The sequence below is a fragment of the Scyliorhinus torazame genome, chromosome 4 (genome assembly GCF_047496885.1).
Source record: "Scyliorhinus torazame isolate Kashiwa2021f chromosome 4, sScyTor2.1, whole genome shotgun sequence".
NCBI classification, from domain to species: Eukaryota; Metazoa; Chordata; class Chondrichthyes; order Carcharhiniformes; family Scyliorhinidae; genus Scyliorhinus; species Scyliorhinus torazame.
The window spans coordinates 350008136-350032587 of NC_092710.1; the positions used below are offsets into that span (position 1 = coordinate 350008136).

The 24452-nt window shown below is 47.5% G+C and overlaps 1 protein-coding gene across 1 annotated transcript in view; it reads right to left on the reverse strand.

The window, feature by feature from the left end:
- LOC140411509 (dynein axonemal heavy chain 6-like) overlaps window positions 1–24452 on the reverse strand; it is a 1703852-nt gene that overhangs the window by 1238934 nt on the left and 440466 nt on the right. Inside the window, exon 19 of the mRNA XM_072500595.1 lies at window positions 17205–17546. Coding sequence (XP_072356696.1) covers window positions 17205–17546 — 342 coding nt within the window. The remainder of the gene's footprint in view (window positions 1–17204; window positions 17547–24452) is intronic.

The following is a 24452-nucleotide window of genomic DNA, read 5'->3' on the forward strand; positions in this document are numbered from 1 at the left end:
TCAGCTAACGGTAACGGGTGCCACAGGAATCTGCAAACTGTAACGAGTGCCACAGGAATCAGCTAACTGTAACGAGTGTCACAGGAATCAGCTAACTGTAAAGAGTGCCACAGGAATCAGCTAACTGTAACGGGTGCCACAGGAATCAGCTAACTGTAACGAGGGCCACAGGAATCTGCAAACTGTAACGAGTGCCACAGGAATCAGCTAACTGTAACGAGCGTCACAGGAATCAGCTAACTATAACGAGTGCCACAGGAATCAGCTAACTGTAACGGGTGCCAGAGGAATCAGCTAACTGTAGCGGGTGCCAGAGGAATCAGCCAGCTGTAATGAGCGCCAAAGGCATCAGCTAACTGTAACAAATACCACAGGAATCAGCTAAATGTAACAAGTGCCACAGAAATCAGCAAACTGTAATTAGTGCCACAGGAAACAGCAAACTGTAATGAGTGCCACACGAATCAGCGAATTGTAACGGGTGCCACAGGGATCAGCTAACTGTAACGGGTGCCACAGGAATCAGCTAACTGTAACGAGTGCCACAGCAATCAGCAAACTGTAATGAGTACCACAGGAATCAGCTTACTGTAACGGGTGCAACAGGAATCAGCTAACTGTAATGAGTGCCACAGGAATCGGCTAACTGTAACAATGCCACAGGAATCGGCTAACTGTAACAAGTGCCACGAGAATCAGCTAACTGTAACAAGTGCCACAGGAATCGGCTAACTGTAACAATGCCACAGGAATCAGCAAACTGTAACGAGTGCCACAGGAATCAGCTAACTGTAATGAGTGCCACAGGAGTCAGCTAACTGTAACGAGTGCCACAGGGATCAGCTGACTGTAACGAGTGCCACAGGAATCAGCGACCTGTAACGAGGGCCACAGGAATCTGCAAACTGTAACGGGTGCCACAGGGATCAGCTGACTGTAACGAGTAACACAGGAGTCAGCTAACTGTAATGAATGTCACAAGGATCAGCTACCGGTAACGGGTGCCACAGGATTCAGCTAACTGTAACGAGTGCCACAGGAATCAGCGAACTGTAATGAGTACCACAGGAATCAGCGAACTGTAACGAGTGCCACAGGGATCAGCTGACTGTAACGCGTGCCACAGGAATCAGCTAACTGTAATGAGTGCCACAGGAATCAGCTAACTGTAACGAGGGCGACAGGAATCTGCAAACTGTAACGAGTGCCACAGGGATCAGCTGACTGTAACGAGTGCCACAGGAATCAGCTAACTGTAATGAGTGCCACAGGAATCAGCGAACTGTAATGCGTATCACAGTAATCAGCGATCTGTAACGAATGCCACAGGAATCTGCAAACTGTAATGAGTGCCACAGGGATCAGCTGACTGTAACGAGTGCCACAGTAGTCAGCTAACTGTAATGAATGTCACAAGGATCAGCTGCCGGTAAAGGGTGCCACAGGAATCTGCTAACTGTAACGAGTGCCACAGGAATCAGCGAACTGTAATAAGTACTACAGGAATCAGCGAACTGTAACGAGTGCCACAGGGATCAGCTGACTGTAACGAGTGCCACAGGAATCAGCTAACTGTAATGAGTGCCACAGGAATCAGCTAACTGTAACGAGGGCCACAGGAATCTGCAAACTGTAACGAGTACCACAGGGATCAGCTGACTGTAACGAGTGCCACAGGAGTCAGCAAACTGGAATGAGTGTCACAAGGATCAGCTACCGGCAACGGGTGCCACAGGAATCATCAAACACTAACGAGTGTCACAGGAATCAGCTAACTGTAACGGGTGCCACAGGAATCAGCTAACTGTAACGGGTGCCACAGGAATCAGCGAACTGTAATAAGTGCCACAGGAATCAGCTAACTGTAATGAGCGCAAAAGGCATCAGCAAACTGTAGCAAATGCCACAGGAATCAGCTAACTGTAACGAGTGTCACAGGAATCAGCTAACTGTAACGAGTGCCACAGGAATCAGCTAACTGTAACAGGTGCCAGAGGAATTAGCTAACTGTAGCGGCTGCCAGAGGAATCAGCTAACTGTAATGAGCGCCAAAGGCATCAGCTAACTGTAACAAATACCACAGGAACCAGCTAAAAGTAACAAGTGCCACAGAAATCAGCAAACTGTAATTAGTGCCACAGGAAACAGCTAACTGTAATGAGTGCCACACGAATCAGCGAATTGTAACGGGTGCCACAGGGATCAGCGAACTGTAACGGGTGCCACAGGAATCAGCTATCTGTAACGAGTGCCACAGTAATCAGCAAACTGTAATGAGTGCCACAGGAATCAGCTTACTGTAATGGGTGCCACAGGAATCAGCTAACTGTAACAAGTGCCACGGGAATCAGCTAACTGTAATGATCGCCAAAGGCATCAGCTAACTGTAACAAATACCACAGGAATCAGCTAAATGTAACAAGTGCCACAGAAATCTGCAAACTGTAATTAGTGCCACAGGAAACAGCTAACTGTAATGAGTGCCACACGAATCAGCGAATTGTAACGGGTGCCACAGGGATCAGCAAACTGTAACGGGTGCCACAGGGATCAGCTAACTGTAACGAGTGCCACAGTAATCAGCAAACTGTAATGAGTGCCACAGGAATCAGCTTACTGTAACGGGTGCCACAGGAATCAGCTAACTGTAACAAGTGCCACGGGAATCAGCTAACTGTAACACGTGCCACAGGAATCGGCGAACTGTAACAATGCCACAGGAATCAGCTAATTGTAACGAGGGCCACAGTAATCAGCTAACTGTAACGAGTGCCGCAGGAATCAGCTAATTGTACCGGGTGCCACAGGAAACTGCTAACTGTAACGAGTGCCACTGGAATCAGCGAATTGTAACGGGTGCCACAGGATCAGCTAACTGTAACGGGTGCCACAGGAATCAGCAAACTGTAATGGGTGCCACAGAAATCAGCGAACTGTAACGGGTCCCACAGGAATAAGCTAACTGTAACGATGGCCACAGGAATCAGCAAACTGTAACGAGTGCCACAGGAATCAGCAAACTGTAATGAGTGCCATAGGAAGCAGCTAACTGTAATGAGTGCCACAGGAGTCAGCTAACTGTAACGAGTGCCACAGATTTCAGCTGGCTGTAACGTGTGCCACAGGAATCAGCGACCTGTAACGAGGGCCACAGGAATCTGCGACCTGTAATGAGGGCCACAGGAATCTGCAAACTGTAACGAGTGCCACAGGGATCAGCTGACTGTAACGAGTGCCACAGGAGTCAGCTAACTGTAATGAATGTCACAAGGATTAGCTACCGGTAACGGGTGCCACAGGACTCAGCTAACTGTAACGAGTGCCACAGGAATCAGCGAACTGTAATGAGTACCACAGGAATCAGCGAACTGTAACGAGTGCCACAGGGATCAGCTGACTGTAACGCGTGCCACAGGAATCAGCTAACTGTAATGAGTGCCACAGGAATCAGCTAACTGTAACGAGGGCCACAGGAATCTGCAAACTGTAACGAGTGCCACAGGAATCTGCAAACTGTAACGAGTGCCACAGGGATCAGCTGACTATAACGAGTGCCACAGGAATCAGCTAACTGTAATGAGTGCCACAGGAATCAGCGAACTGTAATGCGTATCACAGTAATCAGCGATCTGTCACGAGTGCCACAGGAATCAGCTAACTGTAACGGGTGCCACAGGAATCAGCTAACTGTAACGGGTGCCCCAGGAATCAGCTAACTGTAACGAGTGCCACAGGAAACAGCGAACTGTAATGAGTACCACAGGAATCAGCGAACTGTAACGAGTGCCACAGGGATCAGCTGACTGTAACGAGTGCCACAGGAAACAGCGAACTGTAATGAGTGCCACAGGAATCAGCTAACTGTAACGGGAGCCACAGGGATCAGCTAACTGTAGCAAATGCCACAGGAATCAGCTAACTGTAACGAGTGTCACAGGAATCAGCTAACTGTAATGAGTGCCACAGGAATCAGCTAACTGTAACGGGTGCCAGAGGAATCAGCTAACTGTAGCGGCTGCCAGAGGAATCAGCTAACTGTAATGAGCGCCAAAGGCATCAGCTAACTGTAACAAATACCACAGGAATCAGCTAAATGTAACAAGTGCCACAGAAATCTGCAAACTGTAATTAGTGCCACAGGAAACAGCTAACTGTAATGAGTGCCACACGAATCAGCGAATTGTAACGGGTGCCACAGGGATCAGCAAACTGTAACGGGTGCCACAGGAATCAGCTAAATGTAACGAGTGCCACAGTAATCAGCAAACTGTAATGAGTGCCACAGGAATAAGCTTACTGTAACGGGTGCCACAGGAATCAGCTAACTGTAACAAGTGCCACGGGAATCAGCTAACTGTAACAAGTGCCACAGGAATCGGCTAACTGTAACATTGCCACAGGAATCAGCTAACTGTAACAAGTGCCACATGAATCAGCTAATTGTAACGAGGGCCACAGGAATCAGCTAACTGTAACGAGTGCCGCAGGAATCAGCTAATTGTAACGGGTGCCACAGGAAACTGCTAACTGTAACGAGTGGCACTGGAATCAGCGAACTGTAACGGGTGCCACAGGGATCAGCTAACTGTAACGGGTGCCACAGGAATCAGCAAACTGTAACGAGTGCCAAAGAAATCAGCGAACTGTAACGGGTCCCACAGGAATCAGCTAACTGTAACGATGGCCACAGGAATCAGCAAACTGTAACAAATGCCACAGGAATCAGCTAAATGTAACAAGTGCCACAGGAATCAGCTAATTGTAACGAGGGCCACAGTAATCAGCTAACTGTAACGAGTGCCGCAGGAATCAGCTAACTGTAACAAGTGCCACGGGAATCAGCTAACTGTAACACGTGCCACAGGAATCGGCGAACTGTAACAATGCCACAGGAATCAGCTAACTGTAACAAGTGCCACAGGAATCAGCTAATTGTAACGAGGGCCACAGTAATCAGCTAACTGTAACGAGTGCCGCAGGAATCAGCTAATTGTACCGGGTGCCACAGGAAACTGCTAACTGTAACGAGTGCCACTGGAATCAGCGAATTGTAACGGGTGCCACAGGATCAGCTAACTGTAACGGGTGCCACAGGAATCAGCAAACTGTAATGGGTGCCACAGAAATCAGCGAACTGTAACGGGTCCCACAGGAATAAGCTAACTGTAACGATGGCCACAGGAATCAGCAAACTGTAACGAGTGCCACAGGAATCAGCAAACTGTAATGAGTGCCATAGGAAGCAGCTAACTGTAATGAGTGCCACAGGAGTCAGCTAACTGTAACGAGTGCCACAGATTTCAGCTGGCTGTAACGTGTGCCACAGGAATCAGCGACCTGTAACGAGGGCCACAGGAATCTGCGACCTGTAATGAGGGCCACAGGAATCTGCAAACTGTAACGAGTGCCACAGGGATCAGCTGACTGTAACGAGTGCCACAGGAGTCAGCTAACTGTAATGAATGTCACAAGGATTAGCTACCGGTAACGGGTGCCACAGGACTCAGCTAACTGTAACGAGTGCCACAGGAATCAGCGAACTGTAATGAGTACCACAGGAATCAGCGAACTGTAACGAGTGCCACAGGGATCAGCTGACTGTAACGCGTGCCACAGGAATCAGCTAACTGTAATGAGTGCCACAGGAATCAGCTAACTGTAACGAGGGCCACAGGAATCTGCAAACTGTAACGAGTGCCACAGGAATCTGCAAACTGTAACGAGTGCCACAGGGATCAGCTGACTATAACGAGTGCCACAGGAATCAGCTAACTGTAATGAGTGCCACAGGAATCAGCGAACTGTAATGCGTATCACAGTAATCAGCGATCTGTCACGAGTGCCACAGGAATCAGCTAACTGTAACGGGTGCCACAGGAATCAGCTAACTGTAACGGGTGCCCCAGGAATCAGCTAACTGTAACGAGTGCCACAGGAAACAGCGAACTGTAATGAGTACCACAGGAATCAGCGAACTGTAACGAGTGCCACAGGGATCAGCTGACTGTAACGAGTGCCACAGGAAACAGCGAACTGTAATGAGTGCCACAGGAATCAGCTAACTGTAACGGGAGCCACAGGGATCAGCTAACTGTAGCAAATGCCACAGGAATCAGCTAACTGTAACGAGTGTCACAGGAATCAGCTAACTGTAATGAGTGCCACAGGAATCAGCTAACTGTAACGGGTGCCAGAGGAATCAGCTAACTGTAGCGGCTGCCAGAGGAATCAGCTAACTGTAATGAGCGCCAAAGGCATCAGCTAACTGTAACAAATACCACAGGAATCAGCTAAATGTAACAAGTGCCACAGAAATCTGCAAACTGTAATTAGTGCCACAGGAAACAGCTAACTGTAATGAGTGCCACACGAATCAGCGAATTGTAACGGGTGCCACAGGGATCAGCAAACTGTAACGGGTGCCACAGGAATCAGCTAAATGTAACGAGTGCCACAGTAATCAGCAAACTGTAATGAGTGCCACAGGAATAAGCTTACTGTAACGGGTGCCACAGGAATCAGCTAACTGTAACAAGTGCCACGGGAATCAGCTAACTGTAACAAGTGCCACAGGAATCGGCTAACTGTAACATTGCCACAGGAATCAGCTAACTGTAACAAGTGCCACATGAATCAGCTAATTGTAACGAGGGCCACAGGAATCAGCTAACTGTAACGAGTGCCGCAGGAATCAGCTAATTGTAACGGGTGCCACAGGAAACTGCTAACTGTAACGAGTGGCACTGGAATCAGCGAACTGTAACGGGTGCCACAGGGATCAGCTAACTGTAACGGGTGCCACAGGAATCAGCAAACTGTAACGAGTGCCAAAGAAATCAGCGAACTGTAACGGGTCCCACAGGAATCAGCTAACTGTAACGATGGCCACAGGAATCAGCAAACTGTAACAAATGCCACAGGAATCAGCTAAATGTAACAAGTGCCACAGGAATCAGCTAATTGTAACGAGGGCCACAGTAATCAGCTAACTGTAACGAGTGCCGCAGGAATCAGCTAATTGTAACGGGTGCCACAGGAAACTGCTAACTGTAACGAGTGCCACTGGAATCAGCGAATTGTAACGGGTGCCACAGGATCAGCTAACTGTTACGGGTGCCACAGGAATCAGCAAACTGTAATGGGTGCCACAGAAATCAGCGAACTGTAACGGGTCCCACAGGAATAAGCTAACTGTAACGATGGCCACAGGAATCAGCAAACTGTAACGAGTGCCACAGGAATCAGCAAACTGTAATGAGTGCCATAGGAAGCAGCTAACTGTAATGAGTGCCACAGGGATCAGCTAACTGTAACGAGTGCCACAGGGATCAGCTGGCTGTAACGTGTGCCACAGGAATCAGCGACCTGCAACGAGGGCCACAGGAATCTGCGACCTGTAATGAGGGCCACAGGAATCTGCAAACTGTAACGAGTGCCACAGGGATCAGCTGACTGTAACGAGTGCCACAGGAGTCAGCTAACTGTAATGAATGTCACAAGGATTAGCTACCGGTAACGGGTGCCACAGGACTCAGCTAACTGTAACGAGTGCCACAGGAATCAGCGAACTGTAATGAGTACCACAGGAATCAGCGAACTGTAACGAGTGCCACAGGGATCAGCTGACTGTAACGCGTGCCACAGGAATCAGCTAACTGTAATGAGTGCCACAGGAATCAGCTAACTGTAACGAGGGCCACAGGAATCTGCAAACTGTAACGAGTGCCACAGGAATCTGCAAACTGTAACAAGTGCCACAGGGATCAGCTGACTATAACGAGTGCCACAGGAATCAGCTAACTGTAATGAGTGCCACAGGAATCAGCTAACTGTAATGCGTATCACAGTAATCAGCGATCTGTAACGAGTGCCACAGGAATCAGCTAACTGTAACGGGTGCCACAGGAATCAGCTAACTGTAACGGGTGCCCCAGGAATCAGCTAACTGTAACGAGTGCCACAGGAAACCGCGAACTGTAATGAGTACCACAGGAATCAGCGAACTGTAACGAGTGCCACAGGGATCAGCTGACTGTAACGAGTGCCACAGGAAACAGCGAACTGTAATGAGTGCCACAGGAATCAGCTAACTGTAACGGGAGCCACAGGGATCAGCTAACTGTAGCAAATGCCACAGGAATCAGCTAACTGTAACGAGTGTCACAGGAATCAGCTAACTGTAATGAGTGCCACAGGAATCAGCTAACTGTAACGGGTGCCAGAGGAATCAGCTAACTGTAGCGGCTGCCAGAGGAATCAGCTAACTGTAATGAGCGCCAAAGGCATCAGCTAACTGTAACAAATACCACAGGAATCAGCTAAATGTAACAAGTGCCACAGAAATCTGCAAACTGTAATTAGTGCCACAGGAAACAGCTAACTGTAATGAGTGCCACACGAATCAGCGAATTGTAACGGGTGCCACAGGGATCAGCAAACTGTAACGGGTGCCACAGGAATCAGCTAAATGTAACGAGTGCCACAGTAATCAGCAAACTGTAATGAGTGCCACAGGAATCAGCTTACTGTAACGGGTGCCACAGGAATCAGCTAACTGTAACAAGTGCCACGGGAATCAGCTAACTGTAACAAGTGCCACAGGAATCGGCTAGCTGTAACAATGCCACAGGAATCAGCTAACTGTAACAAGTGCCACATGAATCAGCTAATTGTAACGAGGGCCACAGGAATCAGCTAACTGTAACGAGTGCCGCAGGAATCAGCTAATTGTAACGGGTGCCACAGGAAACTGCTAACTGTAACGAGTGCCACTGGAATCAGCGAACTGTAACGGGTGCCACAGGGATCAGCTAACTGTAACGGGTGCCAAAGAAATCAGCGAACTGTAACGGGTCCCACAGGAATCAGCTAACTGTAACGATGGCCACAGGAATCAGCAAACTGTAACAAATGCCACAGGAATCAGCTAAATGTAACAAGTGCCACAGAAATCAGCTAACTGTAATGGGTGCCACAGGAAGCAGCTAACTGTAACGAGTGCCACAGGAATCAGCAAACTGTAATGAGTGCCACAGGAATCAGCTTACTGTAACGGGTGCCACAGGAAACTGCTAACTGTAACAAGTGCCACGGGAATCAGCTAACTGTAACAAGTGCCACAGGAATCAGCGAACTGTAACAATGCCACAGGAATCAGCTAACTGTAACAAGTGCCACAGGAATCAGCTAATTGTAACGAGGGCCACAGTAATCAGCTAACTGTAACGAGTGCCGCAGGAATCAGCTAATTGTACCGGGTGCCACAGGAAACTGCTAACTGTAACGAGTGCCACTGGAATCAGCGAATTGTAACGGGTGCCACAGGATCAGCTAACTGTAACGGGTGCCACAGGAATCAGCAAACTGTAATGGGTGCCACAGAAATCAGCGAACTGTAACGGGTCCCACAGGAATAAGCTAACTGTAACGATGGCCACAGGAATCAGCAAACTGTAACGAGTGCCACAGGAATCAGCAAACTGTAATGAGTGCCATAGGAAGCAGCTAACTGTAATGAGTGCCACAGGAGTCAGCTAACTGTAACGAGTGCCACAGGGATCAGGTGGCTGTAACGTGTGCCACAGGAATCAGCGACCTGTAACGAGGGCCACAGGAATCTGCGACCTGTAATGAGGGCCACAGGAATCTGCAAACTGTAACGAGTGCCACAGGGATCAGCTGACTGTAACGAGTGCCACAGGAGTCAGCTAACTGTAATGAATGTCACAAGGATTAGCTACCGGTAACGCGTGCCACAGGAATCAGCTAACTGTAATGAGTGCCACAGGAATCAGCTAACTGTAACGAGGGCCACAGGAATCTGCAAACTGTAACGAGTGCCACAGGAATCTGCAAACTGTAACGAGTGCCACAGGGATCAGCTGACTATAACGAGTGCCACAGGAATCAGCTAACTGTAATGAGTGCCACAGGAATCAGCGAACTGTAATGCGTATCACAGTAATCAGCGATCTGTCACGAGTGCCACAGGAATCAGCTAACTGTAACGGGTGCCACAGGAATCAGCTAACTGTAACGGGTGCCCCAGGAATCAGCTAACTGTAACGAGTGCCACAGGAAACAGCGAACTGTAATGAGTACCACAGGAATCAGCGAACTGTAACGAGTGCCACAGGGATCAGCTGACTGTAACGAGTGCCACAGGAAACAGCGAACTGTAATGAGTGCCACAGGAATCAGCTAACTGTAACGGGAGCCACAGGGATCAGCTAACTGTAGCAAATGCCACAGGAATCAGCTAACTGTAACGAGTGTCACAGGAATCAGCTAACTGTAATGAGTGCCACAGGAATCAGCTAACTGTAACGGGTGCCAGAGGAATCAGCTAACTGTAGCGGCTGCCAGAGGAATCAGCTAACTGTAATGAGCGCCAAAGGCATCAGCTAACTGTAACAAATACCACAGGAATCAGCTAAATGTAACAAGTGCCACAGAAATCTGCAAACTGTAATTAGTGCCACAGGAAACAGCTAACTGTAATGAGTGCCACACGAATCAGCGAATTGTAACGGGTGCCACAGGGATCAGCAAACTGTAACGGGTGCCACAGGAATCAGCTAAATGTAACGAGTGCCACAGTAATCAGCAAACTGTAATGAGTGCCACAGGAATAAGCTTACTGTAACGGGTGCCACAGGAATCAGCTAACTGTAACAAGTGCCACGGGAATCAGCTAACTGTAACAAGTGCCACAGGAATCGGCTAACTGTAACATTGCCACAGGAATCAGCTAACTGTAACAAGTGCCACATGAATCAGCTAATTGTAACGAGGGCCACAGGAATCAGCTAACTGTAACGAGTGCCGCAGGAATCAGCTAATTGTAACGGGTGCCACAGGAAACTGCTAACTGTAACGAGTGCCACTGGAATCAGCGAACTGTAACGGGTGCCACAGGGATCAGCTAACTGTAACGGGTGCCACAGGAATCAGCAAACTGTAACGGGTGCCAAAGAAATCAGCGAACTGTAACGGGTCCCACAGGAATCAGCTAACTGTAACGATGGCCACAGGAATCAGCAAACTGTAACAAATGCCACAGGAATCAGCTAAATGTAACAAGTGCCACAGGAATCAGCTAATTGTAACGAGGGCCACAGTAATCAGCTAACTGTAACGAGTGCCGCAGGAATCAGCTAATTGTAACGGGTGCCACAGGAAACTGCTAACTGTAACGAGTGCCACTGGAATCAGCGAATTGTAACGGGTGCCACAGGATCAGCTAACTGTAACGGGTGCCACAGGAATCAGCAAAATGTAATGGGTGCCACAGAAATCAGCGAACTGTAACGGGTCCCACAGGAATAAGCTAACTGTAACGATGGCCACAGGAATCAGCAAACTGTAACGAGTGCCACAGGAATCAGCAAACTGTAATGAGTGCCATAGGAAGCAGCTAACTGTAATGAGTGCCACAGGAGTCAGCTAACTGTAACGAGTGCCACAGGGATCAGCTGGCTGTAACGTGTGCCACAGGAATCAGCGACCTGCAACGAGGGCCACAGGAATCTGCGACCTGTAATGAGGGCCACAGGAATCTGCAAACTGTAACGAGTGCCACAGGGATCAGCTGACTGTAACGAGTGCCACAGGAGTCAGCTAACTGTAATGAATGTCACAAGGATTAGCTACCGGTAACGGGTGCCACAGGACTCAGCTAACTGTAACGAGTGCCACAGGAATCAGCGAACTGTAATGAGTACCACAGGAATCAGCGAACTGTAACGAGTGCCACAGGGATCAGCTGACTGTAACGCGTGCCACAGGAATCAGCTAACTGTAATGAGTGCCACAGGAATCAGCTAACTGTAACGAGGGCCACAGGAATCTGCAAACTGTAACGAGTGCCACAGGAATCTGCAAAATGTAACAAGTGCCACAGGGATCAGCTGACTATAACGAGTGCCACAGGAATCAGCTAACTGTAATGAGTGCCACAGGAATCAGCTAACTGTAATGCGTATCACAGTAATCAGCGATCTGTAACGAGTGCCACAGGAATTAGCTAACTATAACGGGTGCCACAGGAATCAGCTAACTGTAACGGGTGCCCCAGGAATCAGCTAACTGTAACGAGTGCCACAGGAAACAGCGAACTGTAATGAGTACCACAGGAATCAGCGAACTGTAACGAGTGCCACAGGGATCAGCTGACTGTAACGAGTGCCACAGGAAACAGCGAACTGTAATGAGTGCTACAGGAATCAGCTAACTGTAACGGGAGCCACAGGGATCAGCTAACTGTAGCAAATGCCACAGGAATCAGCTAACTGTAACGAGTGTCACAGGAATCAGCTAACTGTAATGAGTGCCACAGGAATCAGCTAACTGTAACGGGTGCCAGAGGAATCAGCTAACTGTAGCGGCTGCCAGAGGAATCAGCTAACTGTAATGAGCGCCAAAGGCATCAGCTAACTGTAACAAATACCACAGGAATCAGCTAAATGTAACAAGTGCCACAGAAATCTGCAAACTGTAATTAGTGCCACAGGAAACAGCTAACTGTAATGAGTGCCACACGAATCAGCGAATTGTAACGGGTGCCACAGGGATCAGCAAACTGTAACGGGTGCCACAGGAATCAGCTAAATGTAACGAGTGCCACAGTAATCAGCAAACTGTAATGAGTGCCACAGGAATCAGCTTACTGTAACGGGTGCCACAGGAATCAGCTAACTGTAACAAGTGCCACGGGAATCAGCTAACTGTAACAAGTGCCACAGGAATCGGCTAACTGTAACAATGCCACAGGAATCAGCTAACTGTAACAAGTGCCACATGAATCAGCTAATTGTAACGAGGGCCACAGGAATCAGCTAACTGTAACGAGTGCCGCAGGAATCAGCTAATTGTAACGGGTGCCACAGGAAACTGCTAACTGTAACGAGTGCCACTGGAATCAGCGAACTGTAACGGGTGCCACAGGGATCAGCTAACTGTAACGGGTGCCAAAGAAATCAGCGAACTGTAACGGGTCCCACAGGAATCAGCTAACTGTAACGATGGCCACAGGAATCAGCAAACTGTAACAAATGCCACAGGAATCAGCTAAATGTAACAAGTGCCACAGAAATCAGCTAACTGTAATGGGTGCCACAGGAAGCAGCTAACTGTAACGAGTGCCACAGGAATCAGCAAACTGTAATGAGTGCCACAGGAATCAGCTTACTGTAACGGGTGCCACAGAAATCAGCGAACTGTAAAGAGTGCCACGGGAATCAGCTTACTGTAACGAGTGCCACAGCAATCAGCTAACTGTAACAAGTGCCACAGGAATCGGCTAACTGTAACAATGCCACAGGAATCAGCTAACTGTAACAAGTGCCACAGGAATCAGCTAACTGTAACGAGGGCCACAGGAATCAGCTAACTGTAATGAGTGCCACAGGAATCAGCTAACTGCAACGAGGGCCAGAGGAATCTGCAAACTGTAACGAGTGCCACAGGGATCAGCTGACTGTAACGAGTGCCACAGGAGTCAGCTAACTGTAATGAGTGTCACAAGGATCAGCTACCGGCAACGGGTGCCACAGGAATTAGCAAACTGTAACGAGTGTCACAGGAATCAGCTAATTGTAACGGGTGCCACAGGAAACTGCTAACTGTAACGAGTGCCACTGGAATCAGCGAATTGTAACGGGTGCCACAGGATCAGTTAACTGTAACGGGTGCCACAGGAATCAGCAAACTGTAATGGGTGCCACAGAAATCAGCGAACTGTAACGGGTCCCACAGGAATAAGCTAACTGTAACGATGGCCACAGGAATCAGCAAACTAACGAGTGCCACAGGAATCAGCAAACTGTAATGAGTGCCATAGGAATCAGCTAACTGTAATGAGTGCCACAGGAGTCAGCTAACTGTAACGAGTGCCACAGGGATCAGCTGACTGTAACGAGTGCCACAGGAATCAGCGACCTGTAACGAGGGCCACAGGAATCTGCAAACTGTAACGAGTGCCACAGGGATCAGCTGACTGTAACGAGTGCCACAGGAGTCAGCTAACTGGAATGAATTTCACAAGGATCAGCTACCGGTAACGGGTACCACAGGAATCAGCTATCTGTAGCGAGTGCCACAGGAATCAGCGAACTGTAATGAGTGCCACAAGAATCAGCGAACTGTAACGAGTGCCACAGGAATCAGCGAACTGTAATGCGTATCACAGTAATCAGCGATCTGTAACGAGTGCCACAGGGATCAGCTGACGGTAACGAGTGCCAGAGGAATCAGCTAACTGTAACGAGTGCCACAGGGATCAGCTGACTGTAACGAGTGCCACAGGAGTCAGCTAACTGTAATGAATGTCACAAGGATCAGCTACCGGTAACGGGTGCCACAGGAATCAGCTAACTGTAACGTGTGCCACAGGAATCAGCGAACTGTAACGAGTGCCATAGGAATCAGCTAACTGTAACGAGTGCCACAGGGATCAGCTGACTGTAACGAGTGCCACAGGAGTCAGCTAACTGTAATGAATGTCACAAGGATCAGCTACCGGTAACGGGTGCCACAGGAATCAGCTAACTGTAACGAGTGCCACAGGAATCAGCGAACTGTAATGAGTACCACATGAATCAGCGAACTGTAACGAGTGCCACAGGGATCAGCTGACTGTAACGAGTGCCACAGGAATCAGCTAACTGTAATGAGTGCCACAGGAATCAGCTAACTGTAACGAGGGCCACAGGAATCTGCAAACTGTAACGAGTGCCACAGGGATCAGCTGACTGTAATGAGTGCCACAGGAATCAGCTAACTGTAACGAGTGCCACAGGAATCAGCGAACTGTAATGCGTATCACAGTAATCAGCGATCTGTAATGAGTGCCACAGGGATCAGCTGACTGTAACGAGTGCCACAGGAATCAGCTAACTGTAACGAGTGCCACAGGGATCAGCTGACTGTAACGAGTGCCACAGGAATCAGCTAACTGTAATGAATGTCACAAGGATCAGCTACCGGTAACGGGTGCCACAGGAATCAGCTAACTAACGAGTGCCACAGGAATCAGCGAACTGTAATGAGTACCACAGGAATCAGCGAACTGTAACGAATGCCACAGGGATCAGCTGACTGGAACGAGTGCCACAGGAATCAGCTAACTGTAATGAGTGCCACAGGAATCAGCTAACTGTAACGAGGGCCACAGGAATCTGCAAACTGTAACGAGTGCCACAGGGATCAGCTGACTGTAGCGAGTGCCACAGGAGTCAGCTAACTATAATGAGTGTCACAAGGATCAGCTACCGGCAACGGGTGCCACAGGAATCAGCAAACTGTAACGAGTGTCACAGGAATCAGCTAACTGTAACGGGTGCCCCAGGAATCAGCTAACTGTAACGAGTGCCACAGGAAACAGCGAACTGTAATGAGTACCACAGGAATCAGCGAACTGTAACGAGTGCCACAGGGATCAGCTGACTGTAACGAGTGCCACAGGAATCAGCTAACTGTAATGAGTGCCACAGGAATCAGTGAACTGTAACGAGGGCCACAGGAATCTGCAAACTGTAACGAGTGCCACAGGGATCAGCTGACTGTAACGAGTGCCACAGGAATCAGCTAACTGTAATGAATGCCACAGGAATCAGTGAACTGTAACTAGTGCCACAGGAGTCAGCTAACTGTAATGAGTGTCACAAGGATCAGCTACCGGTAACGGGTGCCACAGGAATCAGCAAACTGTAACGGGTGTCACAGGAATCAGCTAACTGTAACGGGTGCCACAGAAATCAGCTAACTGTAACAAGTGCCACATGAATCAGCTAACTGTAACAAGTGCGACAGGAATGGGCTAACTGTAACAATGCCACAGGAATCAGCTAACTGTAACGAGTGCCACACGCATCACCTAGCTGTAACGAGGGCCACAGGAATCAGCTAACTGTAATGAATGCCACAGAAATCAGCTAACTGTAATGAGTGCCCCAGGAATCAGCTAACTGTAACGAGTGGCACAGGAATCAGCAAACTGTAACGGGTGCGAGAGGAATCAGCGAACTGTAACGAGGGCCACAGGAATCAGCTAACTGTAGCAAGTGCCACAGGAATTGGCTAACTGTAACGGGTGCCAACGGAATCAGCTAACTGTAATGAGTGCCACAGGAATCAGCTAACTGTAACGTGTGTCACAGGGATCAGCTGACTGTAACGAGTGCCCCAGGAATCAGCGAACTGTAATGAGTGCCACAGGAATCAGCGAACTGTAACGAGGGCCACAGGAATCAGCGAACTGTAACGAGGGCCACAGGAATCAGCTGACTGTCACGAGGGCCACAGGAATCAGCTAACTGTAACGAGTGCCACAGGAATCTGCAAACTGTAACGAGTGCCACAGGGATCAGCTGAATGTAACGAGTGCCACAAGAGTCAGCTAACTGTAATGAATGTCACAAGGATCAGCTACCGGTAACGGGTGCCACAGGAATCAGCTAACTGTAACGAGTGCCACTGGAATCAGAGAATGTGGAGAGAATGTTTACCAGACTGATTCCTGGGATGGCGTGACTGACGTATGAGGAGTTTCAGTTAGTTCGGATTATATTCGCTGAAGTTCCAAAGAATGAAGAGCGTTTTATAGAAACCTATAAAATTCGAACAGTACTGGACAGGGTAGATGCAGGAAGAATGTTCCCGATGCTTGGGGTGTCCAGAACCAGGCGCCATAGTCTCAGAATACAGGGTAAATCTTTTAGGACTGAGATGAGGAGAAATTTCTTATCCACAGAATGATGAGCTTGTGGAATTCTCTACTACAAGAAGCAGTTTGGCCAAAACATTTGTATGTTTTCAAGAGGAAGTTAGATATATCTCTTGGGGCGAAAGAGATCAAAGGATATTGGGGGAAAGCGGGAACAGATTACTAAGTTGGATGATCAGCCATGATCATAATGAATGGTGGAGCAGGCTCGAAGGGCCGAATGGCCTCCTCCTGCTCCTATTTTCTATGGTTCCATATTTGCCAATGCCCCTTCGGGAATTAAATCTGCCCTCCTTACCTGTTAGCTGATTCCTACGATATGTGACTCCAGACTCTGACGTGGTTACTCCGACATGCACTCAAGCCACTCAGTTCAAAGGCAATTAGGGAGGGGCAATCGAGGCTGGCCCAGCCAGCAATGCCCATGTCCAATGAATGAACTTTTAAAAATCTCAACCCATATGGTTCCCTGTTGAATTACCTTATACTTAAGTTGCAGTAGTTCATAGTAAAGGTTACTCATGTCATCCTCCAGGTTAGCCCTGAACTTGGAGATGTTCCTGTCTTTCATGGCCTCGCAGTAGAGGAGACAAGATTTCAGGTTCTGGAAGTTGGGTATCAGGATATGGTAGAGAGCCAGATCTTCGGGTGGGACAGCGACAGCAAACTCTTTGGCAATGGCATACAACTGAGCCACGGCTGCAAAATCTCTCTCCAACATGGGCATCTCGGCACTGATTCGAGTCAAGAATATCAGGTGCTCCCCAAACAAGTCGATAGTTTCGGGCTCTCTTTCCAGCTTCTGCACAGCTTCTGTAATCACCTAAAAGAAGACATGTATCTGAATAATGAGACTAAAGTCACTTTCTAGCTCATTACCAACAAAACAGAATCATACTCCAGTTTCTCTTTGCTGGAGTGTCTCAGGATGTTTTCTGTTCAAGTGTCAGTTTGGGGTAATGCCTTCAGCTGCCTCTACTGCTTCCCAATGCTCACCAAGTCAATTCCCCCACTCAGGTGCCCTCTTAACATCGGCCTGAATTTCCTGTCTTTCCCTACCTTCTATCCATACATTCCCATTGCATTCTCCAGTCTCATCCTGGTCTCCTTTATTCCCATTAAATTGTCATTTGGTAGTACAGAACTTCAGTATTGTTGAATTCATTGGAACAGAAATAAGACTGCCAAATTTTAAAAGGGACTCTAATTTATTCTGCATGGGAAAAGGGTGCTCATTGGTTACAAATTGGCTCTGGCGAGGCATTGCCATGAGTACATACCAGGGAACCCTTATCCCGCACACTTGTGTTTAAGTCCTTTTACCTGTAGGGGGCAGGTCCCTGTGTATGAATATATATATGGCGTGGTTCAACAGAGACATTTTAAAATGTCATTTTGGGCACGTTTGGCTCGGCAGCCGTGTTTGCGTGATCGCTGCCCATATTCAATGGCACTTGGTGCCACTCCCAAGCATTAAAGGGGAAGCCACGGTGTGAAAGGTTTAAAGGGAGCAGAATTCTTAAAATGTATGCAGGAGAACGTTTTAAGCCAGTACGTAGAAGGACCTGCAAGAGAGGGGATGGTCCTGGATTTAATCTTTGGTAAGGAAGCTGGGCGAGTGGTTGAACGTTGGAGCATTTTGCAGACAGTGATCAAAACTCCATTAGATTCAAGATTGTTATGAAAACGACAAGGTGAGCCTGAAATCAAAGTTCCAAACTGGGGGAAGGCCGATTTTAATAAGATGATATTCCCAGAGTGGACTGGGAGCAGATACTTTTAGGTAAATCTGTGACACAACAGTGGGACGTATTCAAGAAGGAAATAGGGAAAGTACAGGGCCAACATGTTCCAATCAAGAAAAAGGGTGGGACCAACAAATCCAGTGAACCCTGGATATCAAGGGATAAGAAGAAAAAGGGAAGTTTATGGCGGATATCGAGGGCTCAAAACAGCAGAAGTCCTAGAGGCGTACAGAATGTGCAAGAGGGAAATTAAAAAGGAAATTAGAAGAGCAAAAAGGGCACATGAAAGGATACTGACAGGTAAAATAACGGAAAATACTAAGTTGTTTCACAAATACATTAAGGGTAAAAGGATAGCTAGGGAGAGAGTAGGGCTCATTGAGGACAATGGCAATTTGTGTGTGGAGCCAGAGGACGTAGGTAGGGTCCTAAATGAATACTTTGTGTCAGTGTTCACTCGTGAGAGGGACAGCATCGGTATAGAAATCAGGGAGGACAGTAACAAATGAGAGATTAACATAGACAGAGTGGAGGTTCTGAGTGGTCTGGCGGTCTTAAAAGTAGACAAATATCCAGGGCCAGATGAAATTTATCCCAGGCTGTTGAGTGAAGCAAGGGATGAAATAATTTTCAATCCCTCTCTGGCCACAGGAGGACTGGAGGATTGGATTGGATTGGATTGGATTGGATTTGTTTATTGTCATGTGTACCGAGGTACAGTGAAAAGTATTTTTCTGCGAGCAGCTCAACAGATCATTAAGTACATGAGAAGAAAAGGGAATAAAAGAAAATACATAATAGGGCAACACAACATATACAATGTTGAGAGCCAATGTGGTGCCATTATACAAGAAGGGAGGAAGGGATAAATCAGGAAACTACATGCCAGTCAGTCTAACCTCAGTGTGGGGAAACTATTGGAAGCAATTCTGAGAGACAGGATGAATCTGCATTTGGAGAGGCAGAGATTAATCAGGGACAGTCAGCATGATTTCGTTAAGGGGACGTTATGTCTGACCAACTTGATTGAATTGTTCGAAGAGGTGACCAGGTGTGGAGATCAGGGAAATGCATTTGACGTAGTCTACTTAGACTTCTACATTGGGGGCGGATTTGAGGGTAAATCAACATCTGGCATGTGGGAGGCTTTCAAATGTCAGTTGATAGGAATTCAGGACCGGCATGTTCCTGTGAGGAAGAAGGATAAGTATGGCAAGTTTTGTGAATCTTGGTTAAGGAAAGTAAGAAGGAACTTGAGAAAGGAGTCAGGAGGGCTAAAAGGGGTCACAAAAAGTTATTGGCAAACAGGAGTAAGGAATTTCCCAAGGCTTTTTATACGTATATAAAGAGCAAGAGGATAGTCAAGGAAAGGGTTGGCCCACTCAAGGACAGGGGAGGGTATCTATGCATAGAACATAGAACATAGAACATTACAGCGCAGTACAGGCCCTTCGGCCCTCGATGTTGCGCCGACCTGTGAAACCACTCTAAAGCCCATCTACACTATTCCCTTATCGTCCAGATGTCTATCTAATGACCATTTGAATGCCCTTAGTGTTGGCGAGTCCACTACTGTTGCAGGCAGGGCATTCCACGCCCTTACTACTCTCTGAGTAAAGAACCTACCTCTGACATCTGTCTTATATCTATCTCCCCTCAATTTAAAGCTCGTGCTAGACATCACCATCCGAGGAAAAAGGCTCTTACTGTCCACCCTATCAAATTCTCTGATCATCTTGTATGCCTCAATTAAGTCACCTCTTAACCTTCTTCTCTCTAACGAAAACAGCCTCAAGTCCCTCAGCCTTTCCTCAAAAGATCTTCCCTCCATACCAGGCAACATTCTGGTAAATCTCCTCTGCATCCTTTCCAATGCTTCCACATCCTTCCTATAATGCGGCAACCAGAATTGCACGCAATACTCCAAATGCGGCCGCACCAGAGTTTTGTACAACTGCAACATGACCTCATGGCTCCAAAACTCAATCCCTCTACCAATAAAAGCTAACACACTGTACGCCTTCTTAACAACCCTCTCAACCTGGGTGGCAACTTTCAGGGATCTATGTACATGGACACCGAGATCTCTCTGCTCATTCACACTGCCAAGAATCTTACCATTAGCCCAGTACTCTGTCTTCCTGTTATTCCTTCCAAAATGAATCACCTCACACTTTTCTGCATTAAACTCCATTTGCCACCTCTCAGCCCAGCGCTGCAGCTTATCTATGTCCCTCTGTAACTTGTAACATCCTTCCGCACTGTCCACAACTCCACCGACTTTAATGTCATCTACAAATTTACTCATCCATCCTTCTACGCCCTCCTCCAGGTCATTTATAAAAATAACAAACAGCAGTGGCCCCAGAACAGATCCTTGTGGTACACCACTAGTAACTGGACTCCAGTCTGAACATTTCCCATCAACCACCACCCTTTGTCTTCTTCCAGCTAGCCAATTTCTGATCCAAACTGCTAAATCTCCCTGAATCTCATGTCTCCGTATTTTCTGCAGTAGCCTACCATGGGGAACCTTATCAAACGCTTTACTGAAATCCATATACACCACATTAACTGCTTTACCCTCATCCACCTGTTTGGTCACCTTCTCAAAGAACTCAATAAGGTTTGTGAGGCACGACCTACCCTTCACGAAACCGTGTTGACTATCTCTAATCAAATTATTCCTTTCCAGATGATTATACATCCTATCTCTTATAAACCTTTCCAAGATTTTGCCCACAACAGAAGTAAGGCTCACTGTTCTATAGTTACCGGAGTTGTCTCTACTCCCCGTCTTGAACAAGGGGACAACATTTGCTATCCTCCAGTCTTCTGGCACTATTCCTGTGGACAAAGATGACTTAAGGATCAAAGCCAAAGGCTCAGCAATCTCCTCCCTAGCTTCCCAGAGAATCCTAGGATAAATCCCATCCGCCCCAGAGGACTTATCTATTTTCACACTTTCCAGAATTGCTAACACATCCTCCTTATGAACCTCAAGCCCTTCTAGTCTAGTAGCCTGAATCTCAGTATTCTCCTCGACAACATTGCCTTTTTCCTGTGTGAATACTGACGAAAATTATTCATTTAGCACCTCTCCTATCTCCTCGGACTCCAAGCACAACTTCCCACTACTGTCCTTGACTGGCATGGAGCCAGAGGAAATGGGTGAGCTACTAAATGAGTATTTTGCATCAGTATTCACCAAAGATGAGTTTCAGTGTGTCAAACGAGTGGATGCTGAGTCTGAGGAACGGTGTGTAAATAGACTGGGTCACAATGAGATCGAAAAAGAGGTGCTGGGTGTCTTGAAAAACATTACGGTAGATAAGTCCCCAGGGCCTGATGGGATTTATCCATGAATACTGAGGGAGGCAAGGGAGGAAATTTCTGAGGCCTTGACAGAAATCTTTGTATCCTCACTGGCTACTGGCGAGGTACCAGATGACTGGGGAATAGCCAATGTTGTTCCATTGTTTAAGAAGGGCAGCAAGAATAATCCAGGAAATTACAGGCTGGTGAGCCTTATGTCAGTGATAGGGAAATTATTGGAGAGGATTCTTCGAGACAGGATTTACTCCCATTTGGAAGCAAGTTTTGGATACTGTTCGGGGAGATGTCTCACTAGAGGAAGGTGGCAGCAGCCAGGTTCATGGCACTGTGGCTGGCTCTAATGCACAGGAGGGCAGGAAAAGGAGTGGCAGAGCTACAGTGATAGGGGACCCAATGGTAAGGGGAATAGACAGGCATTTATGCGGATGCAAACAAGACTCAAAGATGGTGTACTGCTCTCTGGTGCAAGGGTCAAGGATGTTCCGGAGCGGTTGCAGGACATTCTGGAGGGGGAGAGTGAACAGCCAGTTGTTGTGATGCATACAGGCACCAACGATATAGGTAAAACGTGGCAGGGGGATGGGAAGCAATGCAGGAAGTTGAAGGGAAGTAAAGTGGGGCAGAAGTAAAAGACAGTAAGGGGAAAAGTGAAAGGCAGAGAATCCAAAGTCAAAAATCTAAAAGGGCCACAGTACAGAGTACGGAGACTATGGATAACTTGGTGAATGGGTCCAGTCAGGCTAAGAGAAATAAATCCCAGGGAGAGTGCACAAAACAGGACCGGACAGATGGTCTGAGAAAGCAGGGCAGAAAGCAAGGGAAGTCTAGGTTAAACTGCATTTATTTCAATGCAAGAGGCCTGATGGGCAAGGCAGATGATCTCAGAGCATGGATGGGTACATGGGACTGGGATATGATAGCTATTACTGAAACATGGCTACGGGAGGGGCAGGACTGGCAGCTCAATGTTCCGGGGTTCAGATGCGACAGAAAATATAGAACAGGAGTTAGGAGAGGAAGCGGGAGTTGTGTTTTTGATTAGGGACAGTATCACGGCAATACAGAGATGGGGATATATCCAAGAGTTCGCCCACTGAGTCTATATGGGTGGAACTGAAAAATAAGAAGAGAGAGATCACTTTGATAGGATTGGACTACATGCCCCCACATAGTCAGTGGGAATTTGAGGAGCAAATATGGAAGGAGATTACAGATAGCTGCAAGAAAAATAGGGTGGCAATAGCTGGGGACTTTAACTTTTCCAACATTGACTGGGACAGCCATAGCATTAGGGGCTTGGATGCAGAGACATTTGTTGAGTGTATTCAGGAGGAATTTCTCATTCAGTATGTACGATAGCCCAACTAGGGAGGGGGCAAAACCTGACCTCCGGAAGAGCAGGTGACAGAAGTGTTACTGAGGGATCACTTTGGGACCAGTGACCATAATTCCATTAGTTTTAAGATAGTTATGGAGAATGATAGTTCTGGCCCAAAGTTAAAGTTCTAAATTGGGGCAAGGCTAATTTCGGGGGTATTAGACGGTAACTTTCAAAAGTTGATTGGGGGAGACTGTTGGCAGGCAAAGGGACGGCTGGTAAACGGGAGGCTTTCAAAAGTGTGTTACCCAGGGTTCAGGGTGAGCACATTCCTCTTAGAGTGAAGGGCAAGGCTGGTAGAAGTAGGAAACCCTGAATCACTCGGAATAGTGAGGGCCTGGTCAAAAAGAAGAAGGAGGCAAATGACATGCACAGGCAGCTGGGATCAAATGGATCTCTTGAAGAATATAGGGCTTGTCGAAGTAGAGTTAAGAGAGAAATCAGGAGGACAAAAAGGGGACATGAGATTATCTTGGCAGATAAGAGATGGGTGAGATCCTAAGTTAATATTTCTCACTGGTATTTATTGTTGAGAAAGGCACGGATGTCAGGGAACTTGGGGAAATAAAAAGTGATGGCTTGAGGAGTCTACATACTACAGAGAAGGAGGTGCTGAAAGTCTGAAAGCACATCAAGGTAGATAAATACCCGGACCTTATGAAATGTATTCCATGACGTTGTGGGAGGCTAGGGAGGAAATTGCGGGTCCCCCAGCAGAGATATTTGAATCATCGACAGCCACAGGTGAAGTGCCTGAAGATTGGAGGGTAGCAAATGTTGTGCCTTGTTTAAGAAGGGCAGCAGGGAAAGGCCTGGGAACTACAGGCCGGTGAGACTAACATCTGTGGTAGGTGAGTTGTTGGAAGGTATACTGAGAGACAGGATCTACATGCATTTAGAGAGGCAAGGATTGATTCGGGACAGTCAGCATGGCTTTGAGAGTGGAAAATAATGTCTCACAAATTTGCTTGAGTTTTTTGAAGGGGTAACAAAGAAGGTAGATGAGGACAGTGCAGTCGACGTTGTCCACATGGACTTTAGCAAGGCCTTTGACAAGGTACCGCAAGGGTTAAATCTCACGGGAACCTGAGTGAGGGAGCCAATTGGAAACAAAATTGGATAAAAGCAAATTGCTGCGGATGTTGGAATCTGAAACAAAAGAGAAAATGCTGGAAACTTTCAGCAGGTCTGGCAGCATCTGTAGGGAGAGAAAAGAGCTAACGTTTCGAGTCCGATGACTCTTTGTCAAATCTAAAGACAGAAAAAGTGG